Source organism: Diaphorina citri, unplaced genomic scaffold (genome assembly GCF_000475195.1).
Source record: "Diaphorina citri unplaced genomic scaffold, Diaci psyllid genome assembly version 1.1 scaffold554, whole genome shotgun sequence".
Taxonomy (NCBI): Eukaryota; Metazoa; Arthropoda; class Insecta; order Hemiptera; family Psyllidae; genus Diaphorina; species Diaphorina citri.
This window is the reverse complement of record NW_007377988.1, coordinates 206,777-227,839: the sequence shown is the minus strand read 5'-3', so window position 1 is coordinate 227,839 and position 21,063 is coordinate 206,777. Positions and strand designations below refer to the sequence as shown.

General features: G+C 41.8%; 1 protein-coding gene and 1 long non-coding RNA gene across 2 annotated transcripts in view; both read right to left on the bottom strand.

The window, feature by feature from the left end:
• Nucleotides 1–22: 22 nt before the first annotated feature.
• LOC103510038 (RAB11-binding protein RELCH-like) overlaps nt 23–21,063 on the bottom strand; it is a 25,317-nt gene continuing 4,276 nt past the window's right edge. The window contains exons 6-26 of the mRNA XM_026824206.1: nt 20,354–20,539; nt 19,498–19,662; nt 19,384–19,452; nt 18,700–18,815; nt 16,765–16,771; nt 16,202–16,352; nt 14,924–14,962; nt 14,484–14,654; nt 13,647–13,809; nt 11,975–12,217; nt 9,710–9,899; nt 8,740–8,869; nt 6,993–7,282; nt 6,590–6,675; nt 6,143–6,181; nt 5,928–6,056; nt 4,304–4,553; nt 3,392–3,542; nt 2,618–2,785; nt 1,454–1,624; nt 23–105 (exon numbers count right to left, since the gene is read on the bottom strand). Coding sequence (XP_026680007.1) covers nt 23–105; nt 1,454–1,624; nt 2,618–2,785; nt 3,392–3,542; nt 4,304–4,553; nt 5,928–6,056; nt 6,143–6,181; nt 6,590–6,675; nt 6,993–7,282; nt 8,740–8,869; nt 9,710–9,899; nt 11,975–12,217; nt 13,647–13,809; nt 14,484–14,654; nt 14,924–14,962; nt 16,202–16,352; nt 16,765–16,771; nt 18,700–18,815; nt 19,384–19,452; nt 19,498–19,662; nt 20,354–20,539 — 2,997 coding nt within the window. The remainder of the gene's footprint in view (nt 106–1,453; nt 1,625–2,617; nt 2,786–3,391; nt 3,543–4,303; nt 4,554–5,927; nt 6,057–6,142; nt 6,182–6,589; nt 6,676–6,992; nt 7,283–8,739; nt 8,870–9,709; nt 9,900–11,974; nt 12,218–13,646; nt 13,810–14,483; nt 14,655–14,923; nt 14,963–16,201; nt 16,353–16,764; nt 16,772–18,699; nt 18,816–19,383; nt 19,453–19,497; nt 19,663–20,353; nt 20,540–21,063) is intronic.
• LOC113467782 lies at nt 4,840–6,058 on the bottom strand. The gene is made up of 2 exons (XR_003391736.1): nt 5,928–6,058; nt 4,840–4,912 (listed from the first exon to the last, which is right to left on the bottom strand). It is a non-coding gene; the product is annotated as an uncharacterized LOC113467782 (long non-coding RNA).

Sequence of the window (21,063 nt, the reverse complement as noted above, 5' to 3'; positions counted from 1 at the left end):
AGACTAAGCTGGTATACTGCGATCAAGCGGGAAACCCCAATTTCTTGCGATCAAAAAGCAAGGTTCTAGATGGTTTCGGACTAACAGGATTTTTCACCGTCAATCCTCCCATTGGGGGAACGAAATTCTAAGCTTTGCCTTTTACGGCCATCATACATGACTGTCGTCTGTCACTAACTAACTAACTATGTAGTTCGAAACTACACCTATTCTGCTTGGGCACTCAAAGTGTTAAATGTCAAAGTGTTATCATTGCGTTGTACTTAACACAACGTTGTAACTACAAAATTATTTATTCCAATATTTATTAGGTCTTGTCTTGTTTTGTCTTTTCTCTTTTCTTGTGATCAAAAAGCAAGGTTCTAGATGGTTTCGGACTAACAGGATTTTTCACCGTCAATCCCCCCATTGAGGGAACGAAATTCCAAGCTTTGCTTTTTACGGCCATCATACATGACTGTCGTCTGTCACTAACTAACTAACTAACTATGTATGTAGTTCGAAACTACACCTATTCTGCTTGGGCACTCAAAGTGTTAAATGTCAAAGTGTTAGCATTGCGGTGTACTTAACACAACGTTATAACTACAAAATTATTTATTCCAATATTTATTAGGTCTTGTCTTGCTTCTTTGCCTTTTACGGCCATCATACATGACTGTCATCTGTCACTAACTATGTAGTTCGAAACTACACCTATTCTGCTTGGGCACTCAAAGTGTTATCATTGCGGTGTACTTAACACAACGTTATAACTACAAAATTATTTATTCCAATATCTATTAGGTCTTGTCTTGTTTTGTCTTTTCTACCTTTTTCGCCCCTTTTGAGGGGAAATCTGGTCTTGTTTAGTTCACTTATTTATACCTACTACTGGAAGTTAAATTGTATTTTCCTCTCGAAATTTCACCTCTTCTGAAGATCGATTCCACTCTTCTTCCTACGGTTTAGTAGAGGCGCTATCACGTCAAAAGAGGCGAAACGAATTTCAGAAGAGGAAAAATGCGAAAGGAAAACAAAAAAAAAAAAAAAAAAAAAAAAAAATATTACGTCCAAATAGGACGAACAAATCCCTAAAATCCACCTCTTAAAGTTTACATCTCTTAAGAAAGTTTTTTCCCTGTGGCTATGAAACATCTACACATATGTAGATTGCACTATTTCGATTTGTGCCATAGCAAGTCCATCTCGTACTACGTATGTCCCAGCCCACCTCTGTGGCTGAGTGGCCAAGAGCATTGAATCTCAACCTGTAGGTGCTACGTTCGAATACCGGCCAGGGCGGAAATTTTCTAACCAGATTTTTCCGTTCTTGGATAGGCATGGATGTAAAAGAATGTGCCTTGAAGTCATGCGAAAGAGGTGAGGTAAAAAAAAAAATGCATCGAACCTGAGACCTTCTGCATGGCACGCAAGCGGACTACCAGTAGTGGCCGTCTCCTCTTTAACTTACCATCTTCTCTAAACCAGGCCAGACTGCAGGGCGCAATTTTCCCCAGGGTCCCAATCAGACAGATCTGAGCCGCATGATTTTCCAACAGGGTCTCGTCGCCGAGAAACGTTTGGAATTGGAAGTAGGTCTTGTCCTGGATCTCCTTCTTTGTTTGATTCAACAGCAGGGACCCTGTAAACAATAATAATACGAGTACGTAAGTAAAGGCAAACATAGCCAGTCTATTTATTTAAATACCTTCATATTATGTAATTGCTGTTTATGAATTGATTAAATAATAAAATGAATAGATAAATGCCGTTTATTTGTGTCATTATATCACAACTTTGGTGCTCACTGCAGCATTTTAGGATTTTACAAACATCTCAAAAATCCAGAACCCAATGTTTATCTACCATGCTGGCACCGGTCACCGAGAAACGTTTGGAATTGGAAGTAGGTCTTGTCCTGGATCTCCTTCTTTGTTTGATTCAACAGCAGGGACCCTGTAAACAATAATAGTACGAGTACGTAAGTAAAGGCAAACATAGATTGATTAGCATAGCAAAAATTCAATTTATTAATCTGTACATTTTATGTTTGTCATTTTGCTTGTTCAATTGTTATTCATCATGTTTTGTAATTATTGTTAAATAAAAGTAATATTATTACCATTACCATTACCATAGCCAGTCTATTTATTTAAATACCTTTTTATATTATGTAATTGCTGTTTATGAATTGATTAAATAATAAAATGAATAAATAAATGCCGTTTATTTGTGTCATTATATCACAACTTTGGTGCTCACTGCAGCATTGTAGGATTTTACAAACATCTCAAAAATCCAGCACCCAATGTTTATACACCATGCTGGCACCGGTCGCTATGCGCATTTATATTGTACATAGCTACTCATTTTCCTCACGAGGCTGGGTAGGCCCCACAACAGCCAGCCACGGAATCAATCATTTGCATGATACAATTTTTTTTTGACTCTCCCACGAGCAAGGCGAGCGCAGTGACCACTACGCCATGGGAGCTAACTTATTATTATGTTATGGCGGTCTCTTCCTGATCCCTTGTGTGCCACGTCCGTTTTAGTTTAGGACTATTGCACTGCTGGGAGCTAACTAACTTAGTTTAATTAAATAAACTTGAGTATTTTGCCGAAAAAAACTCACCAAACACAGGCACGGTCGCAGTTTTAACGCTCACATCCGGATCACTGGATAGGGTGACCAGGGCCGGCACTATTTTGATCGTCAGGAGCGAGTCAGAGACTTGTGGTATAGTTTCTAGAATCAGCTGAGCTGTCACCACGCGCACTACAGGTCTCGCGTGAACCACGCCTGAAAAATAATAGGTAATAAACATGATTTCATAATCAAAAATATGTTTTTATTTACAAAAGTCGGGACATTGATCATTAGGCCATTTTCCTACGCGCGTCCCAATATTTTTCTGCAATGGAACTGCTGGCTTCCAAGGCTGGACAGGAATGTAGGTGTAGGTGTGCTTGGTTCATTGGAGAGTTAAGGGCACCTAAAAAATAAAATAATAATAATAATAATAGGACGTTTTCTTCTCCTCCTTTTCTTAATGGGTTTAGGGTCACTGTAGTAATGGGTTTAGTGTATAACTAATAACTACTAGGGTTTTTAGTGACGAAGGTTTTACCCTCGATTCGACGACAAGCCACCTGCCCCCTCACATTTACCTCAACCAGCTTGAGAAGGGCCGGGAAAAGCGAGAAGCAGGCGATTGCCCAGAGGGTCACCCATCCGAATACCAACCACGCGCAAGGTTGGTTAACTTTAATGATCCATTGGGAATTGGTGCATTCAACGAGCTATCGTCGCGCCGCGCCGCTGGCTGACTGACCCCAAAATACTTAATCAAGTAAAGAGGGACTTTGACGGTGCCTCTGAGGAATCGAACCAAGGACCTCCGCTTACCTTCCCAGAGAGCGGCTACCACGGTATCTTGGTATTGTGAAAATCGGGATAGTTCTCTGATGGTGTAGCTTAGGGAGTCAATAGGGGCACCACATAGGGCTAGACTGAACATGAAATGTTTGAGGAGAGACTGGAGTTCTTCTTGTACATCCTGAGGAGGGATAGAAACAAAGCCAATTTCAACAAGAAATAATGACTAGGGCAAGAGTCTGATCAATCTTCTTCTTCGTAGCCTTTTCCCACTTAAATGGGGTCGACGTTTCTTGTCAGTCCCTTCCAGGCAGCAATATTGTGCACCTCATATCCTGATGATTTTATTCTCAATCGAGTCTTGATTCACACAATCTTTCCACCTTTTCTTCGTCCTCCCTCTCACTTTCATTCTCTCAACTCTTTTCTCTACGTAGCCCTCATCTCTTCTTTGGCGCTCTAACCATGTATTAGTTATTAACTCAAGTTGTATCGAGTACTTCGTCAGTCAAGTGCAGTGACTTACAGGTGCAAATATCTTGAATGGGAAGGAAAAGTTTTTGTTGTTGTTGCTGCTGTAGTCAAAGTCGAAATCTTACCATGAATCTGCAGTTAGATTATGGAATTCTCTTCATAGGGATATAAGAGACTCACGAAGTCTAGGAGCATTCAAGACCTCCCTGGTGAAATATCTTAAAGGCTCACAGTGAAGGAAAAATTTAGTGGTTGGGTGGAAGAGCTCCTCTAGGAGAACCCTGCCACCTAAAAGAAAGCCATAAAAAATAATAATAAAAAAACTTGACCACTAGGCCATTCTTTCTAGTCAAGTTCAACCAAAGTTCCCAACCCATTTGCTCAAAGAAAATTCCCCAAAATCGAGCATCCATTTACATTCCTATGCCCTTCTCCTCTCACCTACCGTAAGTAACATCTTTCACTCACCGTCAATTCAACCAGCACACCAAGTACATACACAGGCAGTAGTATCATACTGGTCCACTCGGTTCGTACATTGGCCAGGGACTTTTCCAGCCGGTCTATCCGTTCTAGGAACAGGGGCCTCACCAGGGCCTGCGTTAGGTGGGGCCCGAACCCGGCGCAGAATGAACGAATCAGGGTGATGATGTAGGAGACGAGGGTGGGGTGATGAGAGACGGAAACAGACTCGGCGATATCCAGGAGTTGAGGCAAACTGTGGGAAAACAAAAATATTAGTTTAATCCGCGGGTTCGATTCCCACCCGGGGTGGATTTTATCCTGAAGGTAAAAAAAAAATGAGTGTTTCACCGCCGTTTTTATTTCGTAGCAATGAAACAACTGCTACGTTAGACGCATGTGGTCTGTATCGTAGCACGCCTCTCATCAGATGGGCGAGACACAATACTACCCATTTAGGTGCTGGGTCAACACGAGAACACCAGAAAGTAACCGTTTAAATATTTGAATCGCAATCGAAAAAAGAGTACAAACTCCAAACACAGGGGGTGCACATGTGTAGCCCGCACGTAGCAGCGAGATAGGATTTCCTTTTGAAATGCTTCGGGGAAATTTCTGAAAGTAGAAGAAGATGAGTGACTGAGTCAGCGAGTGAGTAAGTAAAAGGTTTAAAAAAATTGGATCAAAAGTCTCTTTGATTCAAAACTGGACAAATTTGCTCTAATGTAGTAAGAAAAGATCACTTTGAAAATAGAACATTGGAACGAATTTATTTTGTGTAGACTCACCAGAGTGAAAACCAAGACTGAGGATTGAATCAATTCACTCTAGCCAATATTGGATATTGGAAAACCGAAATACACTGGTTCGAAACCACCATCATACACAACAAAATTAGGGCAAAAGTTTAGATAAAGATCATTATTTTCAGGAATTTAGTTTTCGGCCTAAGTCCATCAAACTTTGCAGAGAGGTTCTTTCTAAAATGTAAATCAAAAGTCTCCTTGGGACCAACCTCGAGAAATGTACGGCTCGGCCGCTATGCAAGACTTTAGGTTGTGAAAAAGCTCAAAAATGTTCACTCTTCTCAGCACTTTAGTCTTCGGCCCAAGTCAATCAAACTTTGCAGAGAGGTTCTTTATAAAATGTAAATCAAAAGTCTCCTTGGGACCAACCTCGAGAAATGTACGGCTCGGCCGCTATTCAAGACTTTAAACAAGACAATGTATTCTATTCTTTACTGTCCTATCTTATAATAGGGTGAGTAATGTATATTTTTACTTACCTGTGACAGCAAGCCAATCAAACTTTGCAGAGAGGTTCTTTATAAAATGTAGATCAAAAGTCTCCTTGGGACCAACCTCGAGAAATGTACGGCTCGGTCGCTATTAAAGGCTTTAGGTTTTGAAAAAGCTTAAAAATGTACACTCTTCTCAGGACTTTAGTTTTCCGCCCAAGCCAATCAAACTTTGCAGAGAGGTTCTTTATAAAATGTAAATCAAAAGTCTCCTTGGGACGAACCTCGAGAAATGTACGACTCGCCCGCTTTCAAGACTTTAAACAAGATAATGTATTCTCTTCTTTACTGTCCTCTCTTATAATAGGGAGAGTAATGTATATTTTTACTTACCTGTGACATAGTGCATTACTAATGACGTCATCACGAGTGTCAGGTGTATGTGTTGTGACGTAGGATACGCGAGTCCAATCATTATCATTCAGACTGGAATGGTCATCTCCTCCCACATCCAATGATAATCTGGGGAGCGAAAGAGAAACACATTATTTACTCTGGCTCGGGAACATTTTTGAGCTTTTTGAAAAGCTAAAGTCTTGAATAGCGACCGAGCCGTACAGTCATCTCCTCCCACATCCAATGATAATCTGGGGAGCGAAAGAGAAACACATTATTTACTCTGGCTCGGGAACATTTTTGAGCTTTTTCAAAACTAAAGTCTTGAATAGCGACCGAGCCGTACCTTTCTCGAGGTTGGTCCCGAGGAGAGTTTTGATCTACATTTTATAAAGAACCTCTCTACCAAGTTTGATTGACTTGGGCCGAAAACTAAAATCCTGAGAAGAGTGAACATTTTCGAGCTTTTTCAAAACTAAAGTCTTGCATAGCGACCGAGCAGTACCTTTCTCGAGGTTGGTCCCAAGGAGAGTTTTGATCTACATTTTATAAAGAACCTCTCTACCAAGTTTGATTGACTTGGACCGAAAAATAAATTCCTGAGAAGATTGAACATTTTTGGGCTTTTTCAAAACTAAAGTCTTGCATAGGGGCCGAGCCGTACATTTCTCGAGGTTGGTCCAGAGGTCATCTCTACTACGTCACGAGATACGTCGCTTAGGCCCGTCATTAATAATTCCTCACACTGAAATCAAAAAGAAAGTTTTAATTTTAGGAGAGTGAAAACCTAAAGAACTAAAAGCATCATCGACAAAAAATTTGCAATCATATATCGATTGCAAATTTACTGTCTGGTGTTTTCGTGTTAACCCAGCACCTAAATGGGAAGTATTGTGTCTCTTATCGCCCATCTGATGGGAGGCATACATCATGCTACGACACAGACCACATTAGTCTAATGTAGCAGTTGTTTCATTGCTACGAAATAAAAACGGCGATGAAACACTCATCTTTTTTTTTCTTTTAAGCGTGTCATTGCTTCAAAGTGTTCAAGGCACTTACCTGCACATACTTATCCACATCATCAACAAACGTAACAGTGAGCGCAAGCGATTTGACAACACTGGCGCGCACCAGCGCATCCCTGTCCTGCAAGAGTAGCTGCTGTAGAATTGGCAACACGTACATTGCGCGCGCCGCCGGCCGGACGTGCGGCCCGAAGGCGGCGCAAATTTCCGCCACGAGAAGGCGCCGGTCGAGGTATTTGGACCCGAGGAGTTCCCATAGGGGCGCGAGAAGTTCTGCCTCTGTCGTCTCCAGGTCGGGGGAGTGCTTTAGAATGGAGTGCAGACCTGTGGGAAGTGATGTTTTCAACTTATTGTTTCATTGCCAATTTTCACGAGTACCTAGATGTTTTCTTTAAAATAAATTGAACAAAAGGACAATGTTCAATTGACCAAATGGAGTGTGCCTGAATACATGTGATGTGTTCCAAATTTCATTCTATTTCAGTCCAAGTTTTTTTTTCCAAGGGGTTTGATAGATGGAACTGTAACTGTCAAGGTCTTATCGTCCAGAAATGTCGGGGGAGTGCTTTAGAATGGAGTGCAGACCTGTGGGAAGTGATGTTTTCAACTTATTGTTTCATTGCCAATTTTCACGAGTACCTAAATGTTTTCTTTGAAATAAACTGAACAAAAGGGCAAGGTAAACCCTTGGGTTCAATTGACCAAATGAAGTGTGCCTGAATACATGTGATGTGTTCCAAATTTCAATCTATTTGGATCTAACTTATGGCCAGGGCCACAATCGGAGTTTAAACCTAGTCTAAGTTTTTTTTTTTTCTTTTTTTCAAGAGGTTTGATAGATGGAACTGTAACTGTCAAGGTCTTATCGTCCCGAAATCGAAGAGAGAAGGAAAACAGGATAGGAGAAAGCCAGCCGTTCCAAGAACGAATATTATCCGTTCAGGATAAAATCCGCCCCGAGCGGTAATCGAATCCGCGGCCTAGCACTTACAAAGCAGACGCGTTCCAAGAACGAATATTATCCGTTCAGGATAAAATCCGCCCCGAGCGGTAATCGAATCCGCGGCCTAGCACTTACAAAGCAGACGCGCTACCCTCCAAGCTAACTAGGCTGGCTGATAAACCACTTTGGAAAGCACAGTAGCTCTGCACACCGCCAATGATATACTGTGTTGAATAGAATATACCTTGTTTATCCTGCTCGAATGAGACTAAAAAGTCCCTTTACCCCAGCAGTCTAAACAAGGTCTCGTGTATTTTATGGGTTTAACATAATACAATACACAACCTCAGTGGTGTAGTGGTTAGCACGGTGGACTCTAGATTTGGAGGTTGGTGGTTCGAGTCCAAGTCAAGTCATAGAATTTAGCGTAGTTTATCAAAGGACATTTGTGACAAGCATTTAATGCTCAACACAATTAAAATTCCTAAAACAGGATAGGAGAAAGCCAGCCGTTCCAAGAACGAATATTATCCGTTCAGGATAAAATCCGCCCCGAGCGGTAATCGAATCCGCGACCTAGCGCTTACAAAGCTGACGCGCTACCCTCCAAGCTAACTAGGCTGGCTGATAAACCACTTTGGGAAGCACAGTAGCTCTGCACACCGCCAATGATATACTGTGTAGAATAGAATATACCTTGTTTATCCTGCTCGAATAAGACTAAAAAGTCCCTTACCCCAGAAGTCTAAACAAGGTCTCATGTATTTTATGGGTTTAACATAATACAATACATAATGTTTACAACAGACCTTGCAACAGATTGTTTACTGTCTCTTACCGGCTACGATGATTTTCCTCTCAGCCTCATTTGGTCTCTTCTTAGTATTGAATAGGACTTGTATGAGTGTTTCCCTCTGGGCGGGATCCGAGTGTAACAGAATAGTGGCCAAGAGCAAAGGAAACAGATCCTGTGAGGAAAAAAGCAAACCAAATATAGGAAATTGTTGACTAAATACTCTTTAGGGATGACCTATTCATTTCGGGGCAAACTTTAGATCGGAGTTGGGTTTTTGGGTCACAAGGAGGCTATTCAATATGAACTAGTGTAACAGAATAGTGGCCAAGAGCAAAGGAAACAGATCCTGTGAGGAAAAAAGCAAACCAAATATAGGAAATTGTTGACTAAATACCCTTTAGGGATGACCTATTCATTTCGGGGCAAACTTTAGATCGGAGTTGGGTTTTTGGGTCACTAGGAGGCTATTCAATATGAACAACCCTTTAGGGATGAACTATTCATTTTGGGGCAAAATTTAGGTCGGAGTTGGGTTTTTGGGTCACTAGGAGGCTATTCAATATGAACTTTTTTTTTTATATTAGCAGTTTTACAGTAACGTTAAAACCTTTGGAAAGCAACAGGTTACCCTATATGAACTCTTTTTTTATATTAGCAGTTTTACAGTAACGTTAAAACCTTTGGAAAGCAACAAGTTACCCGATTTTATCCTGAACGTATAAGGTTCGTTCTCGGAACGGCTGGCTTTCTTGGATCCTGTCTTCCTTCTCTCTTCGAGTTAGAGACGATAAGACCTTAGCAGTTACAGTTCCCTCTGTCAAACATATTTTTTTAACAACTACCTTGTAAGCACTAGGTCATGGGTTTGATTCCCATTCTGGGCAGAAAAAACTCTAATTTTATTGTCGTCCTGGTCATTAGTCTTGCTTCATTCAAGAGTTAAATATAAACCAAGTTTAAACTCAAATTCCAGTTTCAAAAAAAAAAAAAGTTATTGCTTTTGGTTACTCACGTCATTTTGGCTTTGGTGTATCACAGTTTTGGTGACGAGGTCGAGGAACATTGGCGGCGTTAGGTGACCCTCACTCGAGTCCAGCTCTAAACACAGAGGGTGCACATGTGTAGCCCGCACGTAGCAGCGAGATAGGATTTCCTTTTGAAATGCTTCGGGGAAATTTCTGAAAATAGAAGAAGATGAGTGACTGAGTCAGCGAGTAAAAGGTTAAAAAAAATTGGATCAAAAGTCTCTTTGATTCAAAACTGGACAAATTTGCCAGCCAAACCGCAAGCACGTAGCAGCGAGATAGGATTTCCTTTTGAAATGCTTCGGGGAAATTTCTGAAAATAGAAGAAGATGAGTGACTGAGTCAGCGAGTGAGTAAGTAAAAGGTTAAAAAAACAATTTTGGATCAAAAGTCTCTTTGATTCAAAACTGGACAAATTTGCCAGCCAAACCGCAAATTAGGGCAAAAGTTTAGAAAAAGATCATTATTTTCAGGAATTTAGTTTTCGGCCCAAGTCAATCAAACTTTGCAGAGAGGTTTTTTTATAAAATGTAGAAGTCAATCAAACTTTGCAGAGAGGATCTTTATAAAATGTAGATCAAAAGTCTCCTTGGGACCAACCTCGAGAAATGTACGGCTCGGCCGCTATGCAAGACTTTAGGTTGTGAAAAAGCTCTTTTTTTTTTTTTTTTTTTAAAAAAAAGGTCAGTGGGACTCAATCCGTTGAGTGCCTTTTTTCCCAAGAAGTTTGATAGGGGTGGATCGAGTGGATTGGAACACATCACATGCCTTCAGGCACACACAGACCACATGCGTCTAATGTAGCAGTTGTTCCATTGCTACGAAATAAAACTGCGGTGGAACACTCATCTTAAAAAAAAAAAAAAATCATGACAGGAAATAATGCTACTTCCCTTGGTGGCCAAGTACTCAAGGGTGTTACTTTTCCTTTTCCATGGCAGACAACAGTGACCTAACTTTTACTTTTCAATCTTTTCATACATTAGGTTGATCTAGAATCTAGAGACCTGTACACATTGTGACCTTGTACCCCTGTCCTCAATTCTAGCAGATAACTAACTGATACGGAAACAACTTGGCCAGAACGATTACCAAGACATATTGTGATCTGTAATCGCGTAATCCGTGACTCACAATCTGGCAATGTTAATAGAGGGGATTTTTTTCTAGAGGTTTGACAGGGGGAACTGCAATTGCTCAGGTCTTATCGTCCCGAAATCGAAGAGAGAAGAAGACAGGATAGGAGAAAGCCAGCCTTTCCGAGAACGAATATTATCCTTTCAGGACAAAATCCGCCCCGGGCGGGAATCAAACCCGAGGCCTAGCACTTACAAGGCAGACGTGCTACCAACCAAGCTAACCTAGGCTGGCTAATAGAGAAAAACCAGTTCTTCTATAGCAGTAGGTATCGGCGATGTCCTCTGTGTCCTCAAAGAAATGAATGCTGACCATCTCTTGGTGTGCTCAGCCCTTATAAATTCACAAGACATCTCCGGAAACTTTATCAAATATGTACCAATAAAAATTCCATATTTCCATACTTTTTCGGTCCAAATTTTCGTTTCTTTTTAATGGTCAGATATCAAGGGGGTTTAGGGGGACAATAATAATATGAAGGGGATGTAGGGGGGCATCATTAGTAAACCACTGAGTAAACCTCATTAGTGGTTAATAGAGACGAGAGGGTCGATTCATGGAATATAACCTTGACTTGGAAATGACTTTGACTCGTAACTTAATGACCTATAAGTCTAACAACAATCTACTTAAGAACCTCTACCTCTACGGAGTCTAAGGAACAGAGCTTAGATTGTACTTTTACTTTTGTTTGAAATTAACATAGATCCAGGATCAGGATATTTGTACAAAGAATACAATACATCATCTTGTTTCTTCTTTTTCTTCGCCTTTTCCCGTGTACCTACAGACGGGGGTCGGCGCTGCTGTTGTTGTAGAAGCTTTAGCCGAATAGTGATGGCAGAATAAAGAAAAGACATCTTTTTATATCAGCCATACACTGAGGTGATGGTCTCTAACCATGTTTAATTGGCTCGTCCTAGTAAAGTTACTGTGGGTAGGCGGGTACCTCAAACAGAGTCCCCTGCCGACCTACAAGGATGGACGAATTTAGGGTCTCCAATTTACCCTTCAAAGGGGAGGACTTTGAGGAGAATGTAGGGACCAAAGGTACGAGATTATTATACATACATCGTTCCGCTTAGTCTGCGGGTCGATGTATGAAACCTCTCCACCATATTTTATATCTATATCGCTCGTTATTCTCCACATCCATCCAATCCACTCCTCTATCCTTGATATCCTTTCTTAAATGTACGAGATTGTAGGATTTAAGCCTTGTGTTTTCTTCTCCCACAGGTATGTCCCACGACGAAATGTCCGCCGTGTTCGAGGACTGGAACAAGGGCGAGCTCGACTCCTTCCTCATCGAAATCACCAAGGACATCCTCAAGTTCAAGGACACGGACGGAGCGCCCCTGGTGGAGAAAATCAAGGAGCCTTGTGTTTTCTTCTCCCACAGGTATGTCCCACGACGAAATGTCCGCCGTGTTCGAGGACTGGAACAAGGGTGAGCTCGACTCCTTCCTCATCGAAATCACCAAGGACATCCTCAAGTTCAAGGACACGGACGGAGCGCCCCTGGTGGAGAAAATCAAGGACTACGCCGGCCAAAAGGGCACCGGGAAATGGACAGCCATTTCTGCGTTGGACTATGGCGTTCCCGTGACGCTTATCGGAGAGAGTGTGTTCTCACGGTGCCTCTCGAGTTTGTTCGATGAGCGACAGAAGGCCAGCCAGGTTTTGCAAGGACCCAACCCGACCTACAAAGGTAAGGATACCACCTATTTCAATTTCAAAGATAAAGGTAATTCAGGATCTCCGATTCAACCTTCTTTAGAGTGGCTAGTGGCCCTGAGAGAAAAAAAAACACCCCTTGAAAAAATGAAAATATTCGCAAGTGTTCCGATCGAGTGACCTCTGGGTTAGGAGACCATGACCTTGACTCCTGAGGTTAGAGGTCAGCTGTTGCTCAGAATCCAATGAGTCATGAATTCATGATGTGTGATAGGAGATTATTTTCAAAGCTTGGTATTAGCCAGCCTAGTTAGCTTAGTTGGTAGTGCGTCTGTCTTGTAAGCGCTAGTCCGCGGGTTCGATTCCCGCCCGGGGCGGACTTTATCCTGATGGGATAATGTTCGTTCTCGGAACGGCTGGCTTTCTCCTATCCTGTCTCCAGCCTAGTTAGCTTAGTTGGTAGTGCGTCTGTCTTGTAAGCGCTAGTCCGCGGGTTCGATTCCCGCCCGGGGCGGACTTTATCCTGATGGGATAATGTTCGTTCTCGGAACGGCTGGCTTTCTCCTATCCTGTCTTCCTTCTCTCTCCGATTTCGGGACGATAAGACCTTAGCAGTTACAGTTCCCTCTGTCAAACCTCTTAAAAAAAAGCTTGGTATTAGGGAAGGGTCGAATGTGGATAAAATTGTGGTTTAATTTTCAAGTTATGCTGAGAAGAAAACTCTATACCTCGGCTGAGATCGATCAAATGCTCTCCCGTTTGCCGGGCGAGAGTCTTGACCTATAGCTAGGGTGATTGCTTTGGGCCAGTTTGGGCTGACACTTGGTTTTGGCTACAAAAATTTCACGAGTGGATGCCCTTCACACTCAACCTTTGATATTTGTTTAGCAAGGGAAATTTCAGGCTGGTATCCTGTTTGTTAAAGCCCCCCAGCCAGACTAAGCTTGTCTACTCCCTGTTTAAATTCCCCCGGCTAGACTAAGCTGGTCTACTCCCTGTTTAAATTCCCCCGGCCAGACTAAGCTGGTCTACTCCCTGTTTAAATTCCCCCAGCCAGACTAAGCTGGTCTACCCCCTGTTTAAGGTCCCCCAGCCAGACTATTTCCTTACCTCAGTCCAGGTAACATATAGGTGGTTATAGTATTAGGTGATAGAGAAGTATACAGGACATTGGAGAATGCATCTAATAAGGCTAGCAGTACGTCTTGTTTTCTGGTGGAAGATTGAAGCAAACACAGGGATGATGCCCACGAACACAGTTGTGGCGCTATGGCTGTGAAAGACGAGATGGAAACATGAGTTTTAGTCAGTACAGTTGATTGAAAAGATGGGATAGAATTAATAGAATATTAATGGGGGCACGGTTGGTCCAGTGGTAACGCGCTTGCTTGCCAAGAACACAGTTGTGGCGCTATGGCTGTGAGAGACGAGATGGAAACATGAGTTTTAGTCAGTACAGTTGATTGAAAAGATGGGATAGAATTAATAGAATATTTATTTATTACGTCCGAATAGGACGTATCCCTACAAATCCCTAAAATCCACCTCTTAAAGTTTACATCTCTTAAGAAAGTTTTTTCCCCGTGGCTATGAAACATCTACACATATGTAGATTGCACTATTTCGATTTGTGCCATAGCAAGTCCATCTCGTACTAGGTATGTCCCAGCCCATCTCTGTGGCTGAGTGGTCAAGAGCATTGAATCTCAACCTGTAGGTGCTACGTTCGAATACCGGCCAGGGCGGAAATTTTCTAACCAGAGTTTTCCGTTCTTGGATAGGCATGGATGTAAAAGAATGTGCCTTGAAGTCATGCGAAAGAGGTGCCGAGGTACAATAAAAAAAAATAATAATAATAATAATTAAAAAAAAAATGCATCGAACCTAGGACCTTCTACATGGCACGCAAGCGGACTACCAGTAGTGGCCGTCTCCTCTTTAACTTACCATCTTCTCTAAACCAGGCCAGACTGCAGGGCGCAATTTTCCCCAGGGTCCCAATCAGACAGATCTGAGCCGCATGATTTTCCAACAGGGTCTCGTCGCCGAGAAACGTTTGGAATTGGAAGTAGGTCTTGTCCTGGATCTCCTTCTTTGTTTGATTCAACAGCAGGGACCCTGTAAACAATAATAGTACGAGTACGTAAGTAAAGGCAAACATAGATTGAATATAAGGGACCCTATTTTAGTGGGTATTGCTTTTACATGCGTTTTAAAAATTGGTAGGTATATGTTTTTTCCTCCCCATCATTGTATGGTTTTTCCAAGGCTGATTCATTTGACTTATGGTACTGGCGCGGGCATTTTAGTAAGCGTAATGATAATTAGTCTCACTAGTAGACCTAGAAGAAAAGGAGGTTAAAACAGATAATGAAGGGGCCACTAACCTTTGTACCGGTGTGGAAGGGACCGGCCTATGTCCGGCCCTGGAAGAAAAGGAGGTTAAAACAGATAATGAAGGGGCCACTAACCTTTGTACCGGTGTGGAAGGGACCGGCCTATGTCCGGCCCTGGATTCCGCCTCCTTAATCATGCCCCTGAGTGTCTCCAATTGACCAGGCACCAGATCAGTACAGGGGACTTCCAGCTGTCTGTGAATCAGGACGAGAAATAAAGATCATTGAATTATAAAGGAATTTTGATTGTGTTAAGCATAAATGCTTGTCACAAATGTCGTTCCCTGTTTAATATATGTACCATACCTACTACGCTAAATTTTATGACTTGACTTGGACTCGAACCACGTTCCTAAAGATTCAAAGTCACCGTGCTAACCACTGCACCACTGAGTTTGAGATCAAATTATAAAGGATTATTATCACAGTTTTATAAAGGACGGGTGAGCCAGCCTAGTTAGCTTGGAGAGTAGCGCGTCTGCCTTGTAAGCGCTAGGTCGCGGGTTCGATTGCGCCCCGGGCGTATTTTATCCTGAACGGATAAAGTTCGTTCTCGGAACAGCTGACTTTCTTCTATCCTGTCTTCCTTCTCTCTTCGATTTCGGGACGATAAGACCTTACCAGTTGTTACAGTTCCCTCTATCAAAGTTCTTTAAAAAAAAAAACTATTGGCACTGACAGGTCTTTCCGGAACCGCAGAGTGTGGGTTCGAGTCTGGTGTGAGATCTCTCTCTCTTTTATGTCCACTGAAATAATAAATCATAAAGTTAACTTTGTCCAGTCAAAAAAAAAATAAAGAAATAAAATAAATTGGCCAGATATACATAGGATAATAAATAACCTTGCTCTGAATATGTTGCAATAACCTCGTCTGTGTGACACCTATATTAATATAGTCATATTCTGGTATCTAATCCATTATAATCTAGCCTGAGGTTAGACTGAGTCACTGAGTTAAATTCAACACTACTCCATCTTACTACTTACTATTAATACAATCGGTTCCCAACAGGTGGTCCGCGGAGTTTTTCGTCAGCCTCTCAATCAGGCCTATTAGGGTGATTGTTTTATTTTGTTTTTGGCTAGGTAAGTAAAACTTGTTTTAGGATGTTGTTAAACTTCTTTGTGTAATTTAATAGAGATTTCTTTTGTTTTTTGTCTTTTTTTACTTTTCTTCCGCCGCTGGCTGACTGACCCAAAAATACTTAATCAAGTAAAGAGGTACTTTGACGGTGCCTCTGAGGAATCGAACCAAGGACCTCCGCTTACCTTCCCAGAGAGCGGCTACCACGGCGTCTTGGTATTGTGAAAATCGGGATAGTTCTCTGATGGTGTAGCTTAGGGAGTCAATAGGGGCCCCACATAGGGCTAGACTGAACATGAAATGTTTGAGGAGAGACTGGAGTTCTTCTTGTACATCCTGAGGAGGGATAGAAACAAAGCCAATTTTAACAAGTGATTATGACTAGGGCAAGAGTCTGATCAATCTTCTTCTTCGTAGCCTTTTCCCATTTAAATAGGGTCGACGTTTTTTGTCAGTCTCTTCCAGGCAGCTTTATTGTGCACCTCATATCCTGATGATTTTTTTCTCAGCAAAGTCTTGATTCACACAATCTTTCCACCTTTTCTTCAGCCTCCCTCCCACTTTCATTCTCTCAACTCTTTTCTCTACGTAGCTCTCATCTCTTCTTTGGCGCTCTAACCATGTATCAGTTATTAACTCAAGTTGTGTCGAGTACTTCGTCAGTCAAGTGCAGTGACGTACATGCGCAAATATCTTAAATGGGAAGGAAAAGTTTTTGTTGTTGTTGCTGCTGTAGTCAAAATCTTACCATGTATCTGCAGTTAGATTATGGAATTCTCTTCATAGGGATATAAGAGACTCACAAAGTCTAGGAGCATTCAAGACCTCCCTACATATTGTGACCTTGTACCCCTGTCCTCAATTCTAGCAGATAATTAACTGATACGGAAACAACTTGGCTGGAACGATTACCAAGACATATTGTGATCTGTAATCGCGTAATCCGTGACTCACAATTTCTAGAGGTTTGACAGGGGGAACTGCAACTGCTCAGGTCTTATCGTCCCGAAATCGAAGAAAGAAGAAGACAGGATAGGAGAAAGCCAGCCGTTCCGAGAACGAACATTATCCTTTCAGGACAAAATCCGCCCCGGGCAGGAATCGAACACACGACCTAGCACTTACAAAACAGACGTGCTTCCAACCAAACTAACTAGGCTAGCTCTAATAGCTTTTTTTGAACAGTAAAAAGCTTTTTCTTTAGAGGGTTGACAGAGGGAACTGCAACTGCTCAGGTCTTATCGTCCCGAAATCGAAGAGAGAAGAAGACAGGATAGGAGAAAGCCAGCTGTTCCGAGAACCATTATCCTTTCAAGACAAAATCCGCCCCGGGCGGGAATCAAACCCGAGGCCTAGCGCTTACAAGGCAGACGTGCTACCAGCCAAGCTAACCTAGGCTGGCTAATAGAGAAAAACCAGTTCTTCTATAGCAGTAGGTATCGGCGAAAAATCTAAACCACTTCATGGACCGCGAAGAAGACAGGTTAGGAGAAAGCCAGCCTTTCCGAGAACGAACATTATCCTTTCAGGACAAAATCCGCCCCGGGCGGGAATCAAACCCGAGGCCTAGCGCTTACAAGGCAGACGTGCTACCAACCAAGCTAACCTAGGCTGGCTAATAGAGAAAAACCAGTTCTTCTATAGCAGTAGGTATCGGCGAAAAATCAAAACCACTTCATGGACCTCGTTTGCATACAAATCAAGGAAATTCAGATTTGCACTACCAAGTAGATTACTTGATTACAGTAAAGGAGAAAAATGCTTAGAAGATGAAAATTTCTGGTATTGCATTGAAGGCATTAGATTAGAGTTGTGAATCGCATGCAAAATAAAAGAGAATGTGCAACATGTTCTGAACTTGAGTGTCAGGAACCTTCAATCTCTTGTAGCTGGCGTAGGTGGAACCTCTAAACCTTAAACCGCTTCAAGCTATTCTAATTAATAGCATGTACATTTGTAGCTATGAATTGGGATCAATATTCAAATTGCATGTTTCATGTTAGATACATACAAGTAGCTATTTTATAAGGACAGTAAAAAAATGTCACGTCAAAAGAGGCGAAACGAGTTTCAGAAGAGGGAAAAATGCGAAAGGAAAATCCGACTTTGTTTAAAGCTAGCTGTAAGCTCTCTGTTTTGTCTACAAAAAAAAGTTTATTTATTTCAAAATGAAGGAAAATAAAAATCTTTTCCTACGGTTTAGTAGGGGCGCTATCACTATCACGTCAAAAGAGGCGAAACGAGTTTCAGAAGAGGGAAAAATGCGAAAGGAAAATCCGACTTTGTTTAAAGCTAGCTCTAAGCTCTCTGTTTTGTCTACAAAAAAGTTTATTTATTTCAAAATGAAGGAAAATAAAAATCTGATATTTATTTTTATTTATTATGAAAATCTAAAATGAATCCCGTCTCTATTTTTATTCCCGTAGGTTTGACATTTTATATCCTGTAGTGTGTAGCGTGTAGCATATAAGGGACCCTATTTTAGTGGGTATTGCTTTTACATGCGTTTTAAAAATTGGTAGGTATATGATTTTTCCTCCCCGTCATTTTATGGTTTTACCAAGGCTGATTCATTTGACTTATGGTACTGGCGCGGGTATTTTAGTAAGCGTAATGATAATTAGTGTCACTAGTAGGCCTAGAAGAAAAGGAGGTTAAAACTGATAATGAAGGGGTCACTTACCTTTGTACCGGTGTGGAGGGGACTGGCCTATGTCCGGCCCTGGATTCCGCCTCCTTAATCATTCCTCTGAGCGTTTCCAATTGACCAGGCACCAGATCAGTACAGGGGACTTCCAGCTGTCTGTGAATCAGGACGAGAAATAAAGATCATTGAATTATAAAGGGCTTGGTTGGTAGTGCATCTGCCTTGTAAGCACTAGGTCACGGGTCCCATTCCCGCCCGGGGCGTATTTTATCCTAAACAGATGATGTTATTTCTCGGAACGGCTGGCTTTCTCCTATCCTGTCTTCCTTCTCTCTTGAATTTCGGGCCGATCAGACCTTAGTAGTTACAGTTCCCTCTATCAAACCTCTTCAACATATAAAAAAAAGGAAAGAGAGAGTTTTAATATCAATTACATAGTTGGTTTAATGGCCATCATAAAAAAGGATTATTTTGTGTTCTCTTGTTTACCCAGCTCCTGTATGGGAAGTATTGTGTCTCTTCTCACCCATCTGATGGGAGGCAGACTATGGGATACCTAGACATGCCATGTCTGTTATTTCATTGATACGAAATAAAAACTGCGATAATTCGTTTAAAAAAAAAAAAAAAAAAAAAAAAAAAAAAAAAAAAATACCAAGATTCATTTAGGATTTCCTAGCGATAAAGGGACCTAAATGATCCTCTCTAAAGCGCTCTTACCTTCACTTGACTAGATATCAGTTGCATCAACTTGACTAGGAAGTGATACCAAGATTCATTTAGAATTTCCTGGCGATAAAGGGACCTAAATGATCCTCTCTAAAGCGCTCTTACCTTCACTTGACTAGATATCAGTTGCATCAACTTGACTAGGAAGTGAGATTGTAATCTGCGCAGGTCTAAAGACCACTTTGCCATAACTGGGAGAAGGAGTTGTGACGTCATCTCTACTACGTCACGAGATACGTCGCTTAGGCCCGTCATTAATAATTCCTCACACTGAAATCAAAAAGAAAGTTTTAATTTTACGAGAGTGAAAACCTAAAGAACTTTTTTTGGGAGTTTGTCGATTCCCCGATATCATACCAATCCCCGTCAAAATGGAAAGCCAGAAAGGAATGCCGCAATTCTCCAGATAGCTACAAGTTACAGGTGCATTCTCCGCGGTTAGGTCCCGGGTTCGAAAAGCATCATCGACAAAAAATCATATTTCGATTGCAAATTTACTTTCTGGTGTTCTCGTGTTGACCCAGCACCTCAATGTGAAGTATTGTGTCTCTTATCGCCCATCTGATGGGAGGCATACATCATGCTACGACACAGACCACATTAGTCTAATGTAGCAGTTGTTTGAAGCCAGAAAGGAATGCTTAAATTCCCCAGATAGCTACAAGTTACAGGTCCATTCTCCGCGGTTAGGTCCCAGGTTCGAAAAGCATCATCGACAAAAAATTTGCAATCATATTTCGATTGCAAATTTACTTTCTGGTGTTCTCGTGTTGACCCAGCACCTAAATGGGACGTATTGTGTCCCTTATCGCCCATCTGATGGGAGGCATACATCATGCTACGACACAGACCACATTAGTCTAATGTAGCAGTTGTTTCATTGCTACGAAATAAAAACGGCGATGAAACACTCATCTTTTTTTTAAGCGTGTCATTGCTTCAAAGTGTTCAAGGCACTTACCTGCACATACTTATCCACATCATCAACAAACGGAACAGTGAGCGCAAGCGATTTGACAACACTGGCCCGCACCAGCGCATCCCTGTCCTGCAAGAGCAGCTGCTGTAGAATTGGCAACACGTACATTGCGCGCGCCGCCGGCCGGACGTGCGGCCCGAAGGCGGCGCAAATTTCCGCCACGAGAATCTAGAGGTTTGACAGGGGGAACTGCAACTGCTCAGGTCTTATCGTCCCGAAATCGAAGAGCGAAGAAGATCATTTTCCTACGCGCGTCCCAATATTGGCTTCCAAGGCTGGACACTCTGGACAGGAATGTGGGTGTAGGTGTGCTTGGTTCATTGGAGAGTTAAGGGCACCTAAAAAATAAAATAATAATAATAGGACGTTTTCTTCTCCTCCTTTTCTTAATGGGTTTAGGGTCACTGTAGTAATGGGTTTAGGGTCACTGTAGTAATGGATTTAGTGTATAACTAGGGTTTTGAGTGACGGAGGTTTTACCCTCGATTCGACGACAAGCCACCCGCCCCCTCACATTTACCTCAACCAGCTTGAGAAGGGCCGGGAAAAGCGAGAAGCAGGCGATTGCTTTCTTCAGTTACATATTTTTTTTCTTCTTCTTTATTGTTATTTCCTTTAATTTATTATGTTATGGCTGTCCATGAATTGTAAATAAATATACTTGAGTATTTTGTTGAAAAAAAAAAAAAAAA